This window comes from Triturus cristatus, chromosome 7 (genome assembly GCF_964204655.1).
Source record: "Triturus cristatus chromosome 7, aTriCri1.1, whole genome shotgun sequence".
NCBI classification, from domain to species: Eukaryota; Metazoa; Chordata; class Amphibia; order Caudata; family Salamandridae; genus Triturus; species Triturus cristatus.
Window position 1 is genome coordinate 1,587,003,517 of NC_140590.1, and position 17,245 is coordinate 1,587,020,761.

Below are 17,245 nucleotides of genomic sequence, written 5' to 3' on the forward strand. Positions count from 1 at the left end.
CAAGTACCCGCGAAAGGCAAGGGTCCAAAACGTAGTGCGCCTCAACAGGCAAGGGTCCTAAACGTAGTGCGCCTCACTACGTTTTGGGCCCTTGCCCGTGGCGGGTCCTTAGGCCTCCCACACGAGTGAGGCGCAAGCCATACCTCCATGGAATTCCCCGGGTGTCTAGTTTTCAGAAATGTGTGGGTTTGGTAGGTTCCTTTACGTGGCCGCCGAGCACCGGGCCAAAAACCCAGGTGACCCCCCTTGCAAAACCAGGTCGTTTTGAGATAGGCAATTTTCATGTTGCCTCAATACGTTTTGGGCCCTTGCCTGTCGCGGGTACTTGGGCCTCCCACACGAGTGAGGCACCGTTTTTATCGGGGCAACCTAACTGCCCCATCCACGGTTTGGCTAATTTTCTCAGAAACTGTAATCAGAGCTAAAACAGTACTATGCTGGCTCCTGAATCTATATTGTGAAACATCTAGGAGATGGTTGTTTTTGATGAACAGGTATAATTCCATATTAATGGCGTTCTCAACAATTTTTTGTGGTGAGAGGGAGCTGTAAAATTGGCCTGCAATTACACTGGTCCTTGTCATCCAAGTTGGTCTTTTTAAGCAAGGGGAGAAGGGAGGCCTTCTTCCATTCCTTGGGGAAGTATCCCTTCATGAACATTCTATTAAAAAGGTCCCCAAAATAATTGGCCGTGATATCAGGTGCTAGATGAAGGACCTTGGGGAGGCAAGGATCCAATGGAGACCTTGATTTTGTTTGACAAAGAAGGATCTGGATTGTTGCTTCTAAGAGCGGATTGAAAACTTCCAGAAGAGATTTATTTTCCACTGGATTAGGACCCTGAATTGTAGCTTCTGACAGAGGATTATCAACTTCCAAGTGGACATTAGATTCTGAATCAATGTCAGAGAAAGTAATCCCCTCCAATAAAGGAGTAGTTATCTAATCCTTTAGATTTCCCACAACAGGACAGTTCAAGATAAAAGTATTATAGACCATTTTAACTTTATTCTGGAAAAGATCCACCAAAGAATTATAGAAATCTTGATTAACAGTGGTATTTTGTAATTCAGGTAATGTACTCAGCTTGTTCACTGTTGCAAAAGCTCTGTGGTAACATTAAGAGAAGATTTTATCTTGGCTGCAAAGTAACAGGATTTAGCATTAGAGATCATGACTTTATAGGCCTGAATAGCCTTCTTATAAGAAATCTTATCATCGGGGTCATAGTGAGTCCGTAATTTCCTTTCGAGCCCACAACAGACTTGTTTATGGCTCCTGACATTGTCAACAAACCAGGGCTCAGAATGAAGAGTCCTTTTAATTCTTAATAGTCTTAAAAGGGGAAGTAGATCATGATTAGAGGCAATCAATTTATATATAGCATATTTATACTCCATGCTTTCATCCACCCGTGAACATCAACAAGATCAATTCAAGAACTTCATGCGCTGCTTGTCCAGCATCTCATCACCCAGGCATCTCTGCCGAGATCAGCTATTCCTGTGAAATTAGGAGTGCCAAGCACTATCCTTAGGGTCTTTCATATATGCTTCTCCACTTAAAAAGCAATGTAGTGAACTACCAATAATATTGCCAGCACCTGTGGTATTTTGGCTATCAGGGCACAGTTAACCAAACAGTAGCTCAACATACATCTTTAAGGTGATCAATGCACTTGGCAACCCATAAAATCATTTTATTGATCTCTACTTGATACACACTGGTCAAGACGGTGTCAATTTGCACCAAGGCATCCATTTGTTGGTAGCTCTCTCTCACAATGTTCCTAAAATAAAAGGTATTGAAGCAGAACCATTAAAACCTACATTTTGAAATACATATCTTTCTAGCTATTCAATGTAGTTGGAACACCGCTAAACATCTGACAGACTGCATCACAAAAATCAATAGACCCGGAATTGTTTGATGGGTCTAAATTCTAAATGGAAAATTCATAAGTAACAATAAACATCTGAGAGTTATGGAAAAAAACATGGATTAATAGGATATTGAAAATATTAGGAAAGGGGCTTTTGAGATAAAAGACTGGGGGAGTATAGACAGTTGTGTTATGTCTTTCATGTACCAGACATGAAGTGGGCTCTGTAGAGTATGTTTTAGGAAAAACATTTTAAAATGAAACAGACTTAGATATGGCTACAGACAGGAATGATCCACACTGAATCATGACTGGTGTCTATTAGAATACTTATTAATAGTGGTCTGACCAATTTTTATGCCATGTGCATGGTCTTGGTTTATGAAAGGGACTATGACTAGCGTGGACCAGCTAGTATATTTTGAAAAGTGATAATTATATGGTAATGAAATAATAGGCAGTCACATAGGGGCAGAATTGGAGGGCATATAATTTATCCTAGAGCCACCAAATATAGCCCAAAAACCAGATTAGGTACAGGAAAATGTCACTTAAAAGCCAGAAATCCAACACTACATGTCAGTGATAAGAGGTATAGGAAGAAAATATATACCTTGTTCACCTTTTGTTTGTAGCATTTGTTTTAAGTTTAGGACAAGGAAATTAAATGTTATAAATCGTAATAATAATATGAAAGTAGCAATACTTACTGTAAATATATCTCCATGTTTTGCCTTCATTCTGCACAAGAAGGCAGCAGCATCCTTTCCAAATTCTGAGGCATGTCCCAGCCATGGGATGATACCCATGTCAACGGGAGGTTCATTGGGAAACCTGGAAAAATAAGATTTCAGTGAGACAGAGAATTTGCTGACGCAACAGACAACTATAAAATGAGAATCACGTCGCTATAAAAATTAGAGATTATTTTTGATAAATTAGATAGATATCTTTTATTTCGGAACCGAGCCATAAAAAGTTTGCATAAATAAACAGTTACAAAGATCATCATACATGCAAAATTATTACACGTGAGAAAATACAGATAAAACTAGTTTGAAAGGGAAGGATAACAGCTAACACATCATTGTTATTAATGCAGTTGATTGTGACCATATAGCTAATTTATGATAAAACTCTTTTCTTGTACAAAAAAAGAAAGTGTAGCCTCTTATAAAACACACAATCTAAAAAAACAGATATCAATATTATAGATATAAAAGACTTGCATATGTCAATCTAAAAACAGATCATAAAATAAGCGTCAGACAATATCCTGGCTATAAAAGGACAGGGCGGACACTTGACTATTGGAGTTTTACTCTGCAAGGTGGTATTCATGATTGGATTTTATCTATGGCCTTCTTTCTTAGTTTCCATGCACAATGCAGATACCGAGATACCGCAAAGGCTAGTTGTTCACTGGTATCGCTCTTAAAAAGTCTCAAGGCTTCCCAGTAGTGTCTTAATCCCACATGTTTACATACAGCTAAGAGCCATTTCTTCCTCACAAACCTATATAAAGGACAGAAAAGCATAAAATGGACCTCGGTTTCTTCAATGTTAGGACAGAATTTCGTGTGAGAAGGGGCATTGGTCCATGCCGAGGTGTGGATTCTCAGTCGTAGAAGCCCACATCTAAACTGGACATATAAAGGTTTGGCCTGAAAAGGATACATTCTATCCATATAGGGTTCAAGACTTGGGAGACACTTATGGTTTAAGAACTGACCTGTCAGGCTACTATCTGGGTATGTTTCCAATGCTGGTTCAAGGCTGCCTCCCAATATAGCTGTTTTGCATTTTGTGCATCACCCCTAACAATCGACTCAGGGGATGGCCATAGTTCATCCAGGCCTATACTATGTGAAGTTTCTTTAATATTCTTCAGCCATGGGGTGCACAATGACCTATCAAGACCTATTAGGTCTCTTACACAGTCTCTATAGGTTCCTAATTCTTGTGTGGACCACAATCTAATCCAATATAACAATGTTTTTATTTGGGCTGTTAGGTGTATAGAGCTGAGTGCTAGGTCAAGTCGTAATGGGGTGGTGGGCGAGCTTGGGGGAAGTTTAAATAAAACCCTTTATAAACTTATTTTCAATCTTAGTTAGGGACACCGAGGTAGCATGGCCCCATATCTCAGCTCTATTTATCGCCGATGGTACCACTGCTGCTCTATGTACAGCGAGAACGGGAGACATCGCACCTCCTGATGCGGCCCTGTGTTTTATTGCTATTGCAGGGGCCTTCTGTTGGAGTATAGCTTTGCTTTTTTCCCAACTCCATGTTTGCCTATCTCTTAGCCTCACCCAAAGATAATCGAAATGGGACACTTTTTTTAGAGGAAGTCCCTCAATAAGCATGTTTTTTATGTGGGTTCATTTTTGCTAAGTTGTATGTTGATTTTAGGGACCAGTTGCCAAGTTCCAGTGAATACATTAAACATGTTAGCGCTCTGGGAGAATTTCGTCCTCCTACTAACAGCAACTCCCTCTTTCCTAAACCTGATCTTATTTAAAGGACTCATGCTCTGGCTGAACTGTGGATGTCCCACTGTGCCTATGTATTTACTTGCTAACTAACCCTATTTTCAGTACATTATTATATCACATGACACTTAACTTATTCAAACATTTTTGTGTAACTGTCACCCACAGCTCTCACCATGTAATTTCAATCTTTGTATACCTCTCCGTTGCCATCCATAGTTAGGCATGTGTTATATAAATGCCCTCAGCAAAATAAAATCAATGATGCATACAAAACAATAAAATGTGTGTGATGTGGTTCAGACCAAGACACGATGGAAAGATATGTGAGCTAGTATGAAATAGCTGACAACTAGTAGAAAAAGCAGTTTGGTCATAAGGAGGATTAGAACATTATTCTGTGAGTATCCTCTGCTATATATTTCTGCTCTACAGTTGTAACAGCAATGAAGCTTAGGAAAACGCAGATTTATTACGCCATGCCGAATGTTAAAAGGTGGCGCATTTATCATGCAGACTGTTAAAAGGTGTATTATTTAACATGCATCGTTGTATTTCAGCAATAATAACACATACACATATAACCTTACAACAGGATGCTCAGTGAAAAGGAAGCCCCCACAAAATGTAACATCATATGCACAATGGGTTAACCAATATAACAGTAGGAGGCATTAGTGAGCGGCTTCAAGTTCAGCTGAGAAGAAAAACGAGATCCTTTGTTTCCTTCCTGTGTCATAAATGACAGCGCTTGTCTACTACACCTCGTCCCATTAATAGCTTCTCACTGATACTGATATAAGGGGTACTTTACAGGGTGAGAGTTCAAATCTTGGTAACGCAAACTAAGAGTTCCATCCTTTCCGATTGGTTTATGCCAAATAAATGTGGAAATAGTAATGTATGTTATTTGCAGCTCCCAAGGATAGTATGACGTGATCAATTGACTCTCTTTCAATTTGAAGATCAATTATTTATGTCCATTTATGCCATTGATTTCTGTCCCTTTGATATTATAGCTTACATTGTAGGCTGCAATTATTCCAATGCCGGTGAGTAACAGCCTAACTATTTCTTTGCATAGGGTTTCATAGATTACCTATGTTGCCTTAGATGATCTCAAATTATTTCAAAGATTATATATTATGTAACATGAAACTGCTATAGAAGTTCTGAGCAGCGATTCTGAACTATCTCTGCAGACAGCTGTGACAGACCTATTGTTTCTAATACTTCACAATATATTTACATTATATTTACAGTGGACTTTGGGCCATCCCTTTAGTCATGACTGGATGTCCACGTTGTCAGTCTTATATGTCTACTGTTGATTTGACGACTTTACTCCCTATTCTAGTCTTTGTTTCGGCATGAGTATTTCAGCATTAAAATATTTTGGTTGGATTAATTGTATCGTTCCAGTGCTGAAATAAGAAAGCTATTTACAGGACAAGTATCATTATATTATTATTATACTTTGGTAGTCCAGTACTGCATTTTACCTGCCAAGAAGCGATTAACACAAGGTTGCTCTTTTCCTCAAGCAAGTCCCATTTATTGCCTAAGAATTTTATGGTGATTTGTTCCAGAACATATCGGGATGCATATTGAGCCATGATAATGGCTTATTATAACAACCCAACATTGAGTTATTTTCCAGCACACAAAATGAGCAAAAATCAATATACTTATTCAAGTGAATATGCACACGTAGAAGCAACAAATCCCCTCTTTTATCTTGCCTGCTGAATACAAAAGCACACTTTACTTTATGCCAGTGTGTCTTTCTACTTTCAACAAAAGGCATCCATGGACATGTGCTCTATTCATAATTCTCTGGTATCCTGAAATTAAAGGGGCATTGGTGGACTTTGTTTGACCTTTAGTAACTGCATAAGAAACTGCAGCCTGATTACAACAACGACATTTGTCTGTCTCCAGGGTCCTCTAGTAGCGCCCTAAGGTACTACACCAATTCAGAAATGCTTTGTTTTGACTATCAAAACACACAATATGATGGACGGAATGTTGCACATTGGCAAAACATTCACCCCCAGTCACAGATCTGGTTTTAATCCATCGTTATTCTGCTCACCACGCCAACCCAGTTCAGATATAGCCATATGCAAATCAGTCTTGACCCTGTGCCTCATGGGAATAGTCCAGCCCGAACTGCCAAGCCATGTCTTCCCTGGACCGGAATCAAGCATCCTAGGACCGGTTTCGGGGTTTCACCCCTCTTCAGCCAGGATAGCTTGACTCCAGTGGCGTAGTGAGCACGGGACCCACGTCTGGGCATTCCCTTCCCACATAGGGCGAACAGCAAAACACACAAGATGATGGACGGAATGTTGCACATTGGCAAAACATTCACCCCCAGTCACAGATCTGGGTTTAATCCATCGTTAATATTGCTCACCACGCCACCCCAGTTTAGACATGGCCATATGCAAATCAGTCTTGACCCTGTGCCTCATGGGAACAGTCCAGCCCGAACTGCCAAGCCATGTCTTCCCTAGACCAGAATCAAGCATCCCAGGACCGGTTTCGGGGTTTCACCCCTCTTCAGCCAGGATAGCTTGACTCCAGTGGCGTAGTGAGCACGGGACCCACGTCTGGGCATACCCTTCCCACATAGGGCGAACAGCAAAACACACAAGATGATGGACGGAATGTTGCACATTGGCAAAACATTCACCCCCAGTCAAAGATCTGGGTTTAATCCATCGTTATTTTGCTCACCACGCCACCCCAGTTCAGACATGGCCATATGCAAATCAGTCTTGACCCTGTGCCTCATGGGAACAGTCCAGCCCGAACTGCCAAGCCATGTCTTCCCTGGACCGGAATCAAGCATCCCAGGACCGGTTTCGGGGTTTCACCCCACTTCAGCCAGGATAGCTTGACTCCAGTGGCATAGTGAGCACGGGACCCACGTCTGGGCATGCCAAGAACGGTTAAAGAAGGAATGCTAGGTACATTCGCAACAGCATACACTTTACTAAACTGACACATAGGTTTCGATTACGAGTGCCTCTGTATTTAGGTGTAGTTAATTGCACCTAATAACAAGCATTGGCAAAGCCAATAGGTCTCGCCAGCCCTGGCCGCGTGTAAGCCTGGGTGGAGTTTGAGGCGGAACTCCGCAAAGTGCTTAAAAAAACTGAGCAGCGAGACGCAGAGCTCCGCAAGCGGCGGAGTGTCTTAGATAATGCCGTTCGCAGTGATTTTCAGCACCGGGTGTTTGTCCACACTGTGCATTCATCGCGAACGGCACCCTGCGCAGTGCAAGCAGGCGCAAGCAGATTTTTTACTGGAGCAGCAGCTTTCTCAACACAAACGCGTGCGGTCGTGAGCATACGCGACAACTTGCACTCAGAAATCCAATGCCTGCATTGAGAAATCGTGCCAGGAGGTTGATTTTCCGCCTTGCACTCGACAACTTGACGTTGACGATCGCGAACGAGGCCAACATTATGCAAATCTCCTTTATTGTCACAGCTCTGCAGTAACAATGAAGAGAATATAGAACTTCAAACAACATTCCATTACAGTATATAGTCCATGAACATGCAGCCATCTTCCTTCTTTGTGAATTCTAATATCTCCTTTCGGGCAACTACTCCTGGGTCCTCACGGCGAATCACATCCTCTCATAGACCAAGGTCTATTGATCCTGACGGCCTGGAAGATTTCAGGCAACAATGGCAAATCCCTGGCCTTTCGCAACATGCTTTCCAACCCATATCTGAGTCTTGGGCATCCGGAACAAGGAAGGCATATCGACTGGCTTGGAATAAATGGGTTTGCTGGTGTCTTCAACGACACTATGATCCTGTTTCAACTGATTTAGTACACGTAGTAAACTATCTATCAGAACTTTTTGCTTCTGGCCTAAGTTATAGAACTGTTAATGTCTATAGATCAGAAATAGCTGCAGGTCATTCCTCAATTGATGGTGTTTTAGTTGGACAAAACCTTTTAACAAAAAAGATTATGAGAAGCATACGAGTTCTTAATCCTCCAACTGCGAAATACTCAGCCTTATGGGACGTAAAATTGGTATTACAACTTATTTCTTCTTGGGGAGATAACGTTAACCTCTCAAGCGCACTTCTTACAAGCTTACTATGTTACTTTGCTTGGTTTCTTTCAGGCGAACATTGGATGTTAAGGCATTAGATGTTACTAACAGGGCTTACCAGCCTGAGGGAGTTTGTTTTTACCTTAAGAAAATAACCAAAACTATGTCTTCCTCTATTTTCTACCCTTTCTTTCCTCTTAATGAAAGTCTATATGTTGTTAATTGTCTCAAAGAGTATGAAAGAAGGACGATAATTCTGAGAGGAGTTGGAACTCAACTGTTGATTTCTCACAGATCCCCTCATAATGCAGTTTCTTCTCCCACGCTTGCTAGATGGGTTAAAAAAGTGATGAGTGAGAGTGGTGTTGATGTTTCTATTTTTGGTGCGCACTATGTCAGAGGCGTTTCTGCCTCTAAAGCTTTAATGCTAGGTGGAGGACTCCAGGACATCCTTAGAGCAGCTGACTGGTCATATTGAAGCATGTTTAAGAATTGTTATTTCAGACCAATCAATAATGTGATTGATAATGTACTTGCTTCACTTTAAACTTGCATAATGTTGGCCTCCGTGCCATAAACTTTTGATTTTTCACAGCCTGGTGGGCAGAAAATCTGGATTTTATTAAGGACACGGAGGCCAAGATTATCCCTCCACTTTCTAACCCTCCCTAGAGATTTTACATTTTGACCTGATGTGTCTTTTTTTCCTTACAGAATAAAACGTCTTTGGATTGTTTAAGAAAGGAGTTATTCGTTCCACATCAAATTTGAAGTCATGTTTTTTCTGAGTTTATTTCGTGTTCGCAGCACTTGAGAAAGAAGGAAGATGGCTGCATGTTCATGGACTATATACTGTAATGGAATGTTGTTTGAAGTTCTATATTCTCTTCATTGTTACTTCTGAGCTGTGGCAATAAAGGAGATTTGCATAATCTTGGCCTCCGTGTCCTTAATAAAATCCAGATTTTCTGCTCACCAGGCTGTGAAAAATCAAAATTTTCCTCGCTCTGGCTTGCCAACTTGGGTGCCAATTCCGATCCAGTAAAAAGCGGCTACGAACCGTCGGACGGAGCCTTTTCTCCGTCCGACTCGTACCCGGTGCGAAATCCATCCGAAAAAGCAAGTACGATTCGGACGGAAACACCATTTCCGTTCGAATCGAACAAAACACCCACCGAACAGATTCGAAACACAATTCCGATCCGGAAAAGCGCCGACCTGACGTCGGTACGCATCCAGCCTACGTTTCACGAACCAGGAAGTACGATTCGAACCGACGTCATCTCGCACGGAATATATTTACCGGCTGCCAAAAACTGCCGGGAAATCAGGACGACACACGCAAGGAGCAGCTGGACGCGACGAACAGACATGGACCCGAACCTACGTGCCATCCCTGCCCTCCTAGCAGTCCACCTGGCGTACAGGAACCGACGCAGACACCGCAGAAGGTCAGCACAACAACCAGGGGCAAAGGGGGGGGCAGGGGCAGGACACACAACACCAACACATGGTACCAAATCATACATGGGCTGGACATACCTGACCATCAGGGCCTGGTCACCTCCAGGGGGTGGGGGCGTGGCCAGCAACGCATGCGTCCGCCACAGCGGAAGTGGATGGCACGCGAACCGGTACGTACCCTACCCAGGCCGCAAGAGCGTGGGTACGGAACGTACCACGCGTCCCCCAACGTCACTACAACAATGGCGGTACGGCCCGTACCCACGTCAGAAATGCCTGGGTACGGCTCGTACCAGCATTGCTGGGGTCATGTAGGGGTACGCGTGGTACGACCCGTAGCCACGCCCCCAAGGACTGTGTACGGTGCGGACCCCACGGCACCGCAACAATGGGGGGACGCACCGTACCCACCCACCAAAGGCATGGGTACGGGCCGTACCCAGGCATGCAGAGCGTGGGTACGGGTATGTACGGACCGTACCCCCACCCCAGCAGTGTATGTACGCCCCGAACCCCCACCCGTGTATGTACGCCCCGAACCCCCACCCCAGCATTGTATGTACGCCCCGAACCCCCACCCGTGTATGTACGCCCCGAACCCCCACCCCAGCATTGTATGTACGCCCCGAACCACCACCCGTGTATGTACGCCCCGAACCCCCACCCGTGTATGTACGCACCGAACCCCCACCCCAGCATTGTATGTACGCCCCGAACCCCCACCCGTGTATGTACGCCCCGAACTCCCACCCGTGTATGTACGCCTCGAACCCCCACCCCAGCATTGTATGTACGCCCCGAACCCCCACCCGTGTATGTACGCACCCAACCACCACCCGTGTATGTACGCCCCGAACCCCCACCCGTGTATGTACGCACCCAACCACCACCCGTGTATGTACGCCCCAAACCCCCACCCGTGTATGTACGCACCGAACCCCCACCCCAGCATTGTATGTACGCCCCGAACCCCCACCCGTGTTTGTACGCACCCAACCACCACCCGTGTATGTACGCCCCGAACCCCCACCCGTGTATGTATGCCTCGAACCCCCACCCCAGCATTGTATGTACGCCCCGAACCCCCACCCGTGTATGTACGCACCCAACCACCACCCGTGTATGTACGCCCCGAACCCCCACCCGTGTATGTACGCCCCGAACCCCCACCCCAGCATTGTATGTACGCCCCGAACCCCCACCCGTGTATGTACGCCCCGAACCCCCACCCCAGCATTGTATGTATGCCCCGAACCCCCACCCGTGTATGTACGCACCCAACCACCACCCGTGTATGTACGCCCCGAACCCCCACCCGTGTATGTACGCACCGAACCCCCACCCCAGCATTGTATGTACGCCCCAAACCCCCACCCATGTATGTACGCACTGAACCCCCACCCGTGTATGTACGCCCCAAACCCCCACCCCAGCATTGTATGTACGCCCCGAACCCCCACCCGTGTATGTACGCACCGAACCCCCACCCCAGCATTGTATGTACGCCCCGAACCCCCACCCGTGTATGTACGCACCCAACCACCACCCCAGCAGTGTATGTACGACACGTACCCCCACCCGCGTATGCAAGGAGCGAACCCACACCCGTGTATGTCATGAGCGTACATATTGTGAAATAGGAGAGGTGGGTGCAGAGTCCCCCCAGCAGTGCCCAGACACAGGAGGGGTGGGTGCATATCACTCCCAGCAGTGCCCTGAGACAGGAGGGGTGGGTGCAGAGTCCTCCCAGCAGTGCCCAGAGACAGGAGGGGTGGGTGCCTATCACTCCCAGCAGTGCCCAGACACAGGAGGGGTGGGTGCAGAGTCCCCCAGCAGTGCCCAGACACAGGAGGGGTGGGTGCCTATCACTCCCAGCAGTGCCCAGAGACAGGAGGGGTGGGTGCCTATCACTCCCAGCAGTGCCCAGACACAGGAGGGGTGGGTGCAGAGTCCCCCAGCAGTGCCCAGACACAGGAGGGGTGGATGCAGAGTCCTCCCAGCAGTGCCCAGTCACAGGAGGGGTGGGTGCAGAGTCCTCCCAGCAGTGCCCAGACACAGGAGGGGTGGGTGCAGAGTCCCCCAGCAGTGCCCAGACACAGGAGGGGTGGGTGCCTAACACTCCCAGCAGTGCCCTGAGACAGGAGGGTTGGGTGCAGAGTCCTCCCAGCAGTGCCCAGAGACAGGAGGGGTGGGTGCCTAACACTCCCAGCAGTGCCCAGAGACAGGAGGGGTGGGTGCCTATCACTCCCAGCAGTGCCCAGACACAGGAGGGGTGGGTGTCTATCACTCCCAGCAGTGCCCTGAGACAGGAGGGGTTGGTGCAGAGTCCTCCCAGCAGTGCCCTGAGACAGGAGGGGTGGGTGCAGAGTCCTCCCAGCAGTGCCCAGAGACAGGAGGGGTGGGTGCATATCACTCCCAGCAGTGCCCTGAGACAGGAGGGGTGGGTGCAGAGTCCTCCCAGCAGTGCCCAGACACAGGAGGGGTGTGTGCAGAGTCCTCCCAGCAGTGCCCAGACACAGGAGGGGTGTGTGCAGAGTCCTCCCAGCAGTGCCCAGACACAGGAGGGGTGTGTGCAGAGTCCTCCCAGCAGTGCCCAGACACAGGAGGGGTGGGTGCAGAGTCCCCCAGCAGTGCCCAGACATATGACAATATACCCCATCAACAAGTTCAGTGACCAACAAGGGTGATACCCCAGATGCAGGTGGAGCCATCGCTGAGCCAGCATGGCCATAGTGAAAGGCAACCCTCACACATCCAGGAAATGTAGGCACAGCACAGCATATGGGAGACACCCTGCAGGGAAAATGGCCGGCTCCACAGAGGATGGAACACACCTTGGGACAATGTCACCATACAGTGAGAGCAAACATGACCAAATACCATTGGCAGAGACCTCTGTGATGGCACGCAGATGGCAGGGTACACCCCATGAGCAGCACACTCCAACATTTCACAGACCCCTAACACATTATCACCACCCCAACTCAGGGAGCACCAGCACTAACAGCAAGTCCAGGAAAGCATCAGTGTGCAAAACCAAAAGAAAATGCTTTATTCAGCAGGAAAATATCTCTGAGAAAATGTCCACTATGTACAAGGGCCATGGGCCAGGCCAGCAGCAAAGTCCGGGGGGGGTACACATCGGAACGTGTGTCCCCTAGCTTGCCTGCACAGTTCACATGTCCATTTCATCCACAGAAGAGGGGGCATCAGGGGGGAGGGTGGAAACAGGCACCGCAGGGACAGGATGGGCAAGGGTAGGTGTTGTGGGTGCAGGGAGGGATGATTCCGCCACAGGGGGGGTGCCAGCGCCAAAGGTGGAGGACAGAATGGCGCTGCATACGTTGGCAAGGTCCCCCAGCGACTCCCCCGCACCCAATCGAACCACAGGCCCCAAGGAGGGGGGGGGGGAGAGGGATGGGTCGCAGCGCCACTGGGGGAGGGTGTGGACAGGGTGGGGGACTCAACTCCCCTGGCCGGGTCCTGCCTCCACCGCTTGCGGGGTGGTGTCCTCCTGGGGTGGGGGGGCACACTTGCAGTGGATGATGCTGTCACCGACTGTTGTCCAGGAGAGCTAAGGGGAGTGGATTTGGAGGGAGTGGGTTGTGTGGACTGCGGACTCCCACTGTGGCTGCGTGTTGTACGTTTCCCCCCCGACCCAGTGGGTGTGCCTTCCTCACCCTGTGTGTGCGTGACAGGAGGTGTGCGCTTCGACTTCCCTGGTGGTGTGGTGCCTGTGTCTGGTGGGGTGCGTGCACGCTGACGTCTGGATGTGCATGGGACAGGCACGGGAGTGGGAATTGTGGATGGGGCAGGGGTAGGGGGGGTAGGCAGCGCTGCAGGAGATCCAGTGCTGCAGTCAGTGTGGAGTCTATGGACCTCAGCAACTGCCGTTGGTCAGACTGCGCAGCCGACATGCCCTCCATGTATGCCTCCATCTGGGTCAGCACCTGGGTGTGGGCATGGAGGACATTTAGCATCGCAGTCTGACCAACCTGCAACTGCCTCAGGATGTCCACAGACTCCGCACTCACCGCAGCAGTGGTGACAGGGGCAGGGGGTGCGGTGCCTGGCAGGAAGGAGACATGTGGGGACCGAGCACGGAGGGAAGGGCCACGAGCAGGTGGGAGGCCGGTGATGGAAACTGAGGTGGCGGGGGGATGTGGAGGGCTGCCATCAGCTGGGGGGCAGACTCCGCCACCTCTGGGAGCTCAGCCTCGGACCCGTCTGCGTCATAGTCTGTGTTGGCAGTCGACAGGTCCTCTGCCTCACTCCCTTCGGCCTCCGTGCCACTCCATGTGCCAGACAGGACAGCACTGCTGGCACTGGTGCTCAATCCCTCCTCCCGGTCCGTGCTAGTGTCTCCTTCCGTGTCCCCCGGCGATGCTGTGGGCAAGGTGAAGAGACAGGAGATAATCAGACACCTGTACACATATGTCACATGAGTCAAATATACATAGGTCACATTGCATAGCCTGAAAAGCAACAGGAGTAACACCTACAAAACAATGTACACATGTAGGCCATGGAACACACAGTTTGTCGACCCACCATGCCACTGGGACACAATGGAGAGCATGACACAACAGCAAATCACTGCACCTAAATTTTTACAGAGGAGCCAGCCTCTGGGGACAAATGTGCACAGCATCTGCACCACACTGCGTCGTCAAAAAGGGATGAGCAGGAATCAAATCCATTGACTCTAGCCACATGCTGCAAAGGCAATACATGAAACCATGCCAAACATGACTGGGTCAATGCACCTTGAGCGTATGTCCAGTCAAACATCACACACAGGCCACACCCAGCAAGGAGGATGAGGCTTCTGACATGTAGGCCTTGTACGCACAAACCACCCACACCTGAGACAATCTCATTGAGACGGAGAAAGTATGTACACCTCTTACTCTGGGATGAAAACACATGGCCTCCACTAATTCATGACTGTACACACACTGCCCCTGGTGCGCCTGTCCACACATCATTGACAAGCAAACATCATCAGATTGTCTTAACAACACACACAGGTAATGCCCACTGTGAGTATGCACAAGCAAAATGGGTCCCACTGTACAGTGGACACATGTAGCAACCTGTAGGTCCTAACAGTTGAGCCCAGGGTACAATGCCACCCTACCCAACCCATGGCGAAGACACATTGAATGGCCATATTGTTGGATGACGCACATGATACCTAGGAAGAGGTGCCCCAGGGCACAGTAGTGCCCACACTCCTCCATGGTCCTGGATGGACATGACTGCAAATTAAGCAACCGTCCCTGCACTTAGCAGGCCTCCCACTCAGGCACATCATGTCAGAGGGCACACAATTGGACATGCATGCTGGAAGGCTGTACATTTTGGAGACACACCCCTATGTCGTGATTCACAATCAGTGCCAAGTGACATGGACACCACAATGACTGAAATTGGCCAGGGCACACGCAAGGTCCCCAGACCTGTGACACATCACCCCCACACATGATGCTGCTAGCATTGTGCACCTGCATAAACTGTCTGCCTAAATAACCTTGTGCAAGAGTGGCTACAGACACACCAGGGAACACATGGCAAGGAGGGGAAGGGAGGGAGTGAGAACAGCACTGGGCTACTTTGGGGAGAAGTTGACGCACTGCACAATCAAACCCTGGCAGTGTATCCATGCAACTGCGCACTTACATTGGCTGGGGACACACAACTGACACACATGTACCTACCCCCTTCCTGCTGCTGCTTCTCCTGTAGGCGCCTGTCCATATCGGGGAAGACCACCGCCAGCACACGCTTCTGGATGTGGGTCAGACGACGGCGCCCACGGTTCTTACGGCTCTCAGGTGAGTCCCCCAGCAGGACCCGTGCAATCCTCCTCGTCCAGCACCGGATGTCCTGCCAGCGTTTCCTCACCTGAGACAGGCCCCGCATCCGACCCTCTGTAGCCCTCACGGCACTGACGGCTGTCCTCCAGATCTCCCCCTTGGCAATGGTGCCTACCTGTGAGGATGCAAAAGTGAGAATACATTAATCCACATGAGCAAAGACACAGAGACACACATATAGAACAATCCACTTCATGAACAGGCCATGGTATGCATGCAACTCATTGCACCTTTGTCATAGGGACATAATCCACTGTGGAAGGCCAAATGCACTACGTGCCATTGAAAGTACACGGGTGGCATGAGGGGTACCACACACTCACTGACCAGGGATCACACTGTGCCTCACAGGCTACACCAGGATTATGTACAGCACCTCAAAGCAGTCACCTGCCCCAGCACACTGATGCTCCCTCAGCAGAGTACACAGACACACACAGGCACAGGACAATCACATGGCATTGCCAACTGCGGGTACACACCTCACTCTGCCCATGTGCCAGTAGACGGGGGGTGTCACAGGTGTGGGGCTGGCTCAGCACGGCATGCACACAGCACTGCTCCCTGCTCACATCGGATGGGCAGCCTATATCCATCCCTCATGCAGCTTGTGTGCAACACTCCCCAAATGCACTCACCCACATGACAGGGGACTTACACACACACCAATGTGCAGGGGACGAACACGGCCTTTGGACACTCACAGCACAGGTACACTGAACAAACACACATCCATGGGTACTGTCACCTGTCACACTGGGGGGAACACAGGATCACATCAGAACTGTGGAAACAACATCCCCAGGAGGAGTAGCCCGGCAGTATGTGGCATGCACCATGCAATCATTGTCACAGTAGGCACTATGCAAGTGAGGAGTGCACACAGGAAACACAGCATGCACTGCATGGGTGACATGAGGCCTTCCACACCCTTCGACCCACTCTAAACACCAGTGCATGTCTGTCACACATGGACACAATGCCAGAAGTCACTGTCACACAAAAGGGGCACAGTCTAAGCTAGTGGAGTCTGCACTCACCTGAACCCCTGGCCGACCATACAGGCTCTGGTACTGTGGGAGGATCACATCTATCAGGGCAAGGTTCTCCTCCTGGGTGAATGGCTGTGACCTCTCCACAGTCCTGGACATGGTGCCAGAGGAATCACTATCAGCAGCAGTGGTCATGGATGAATGGATGTGCAGGCAAGTGCTCTCTCATGGGACCTGGCTGGCTTATATCTGCCTGGCTGGCCTGTTCATGTACAGGAGTACAGATTGATTGGTCAGTCACATTTGCATCCTACGTTTCATCCAATCCCTTCAAACCTACCCCAGTGTGTGGCTTTGCATGGTTTCAGTTTTGATGATGATGTCAAGTCGACATCCACTTTGCAACAATGTAGATTCTTGCAAACTGACTTCTGCCGGGCACCTGGTGC

The 17,245-nt window shown here is 48.6% G+C and overlaps 1 protein-coding gene across 1 annotated transcript in view; it reads right to left on the reverse strand.

Annotated features, from left to right (window-relative positions):
• PTGIS (prostaglandin I2 synthase) overlaps nucleotides 1-17,245 on the reverse strand; it is a 1,212,186-nt gene that overhangs the window by 1,139,971 nt on the left and 54,970 nt on the right. The window contains exon 2 of the mRNA XM_085619439.1: nucleotides 2,593-2,716. Coding sequence (XP_085475565.1) covers nucleotides 2,593-2,716 — 124 coding nt within the window. The remainder of the gene's footprint in view (nucleotides 1-2,592; nucleotides 2,717-17,245) is intronic.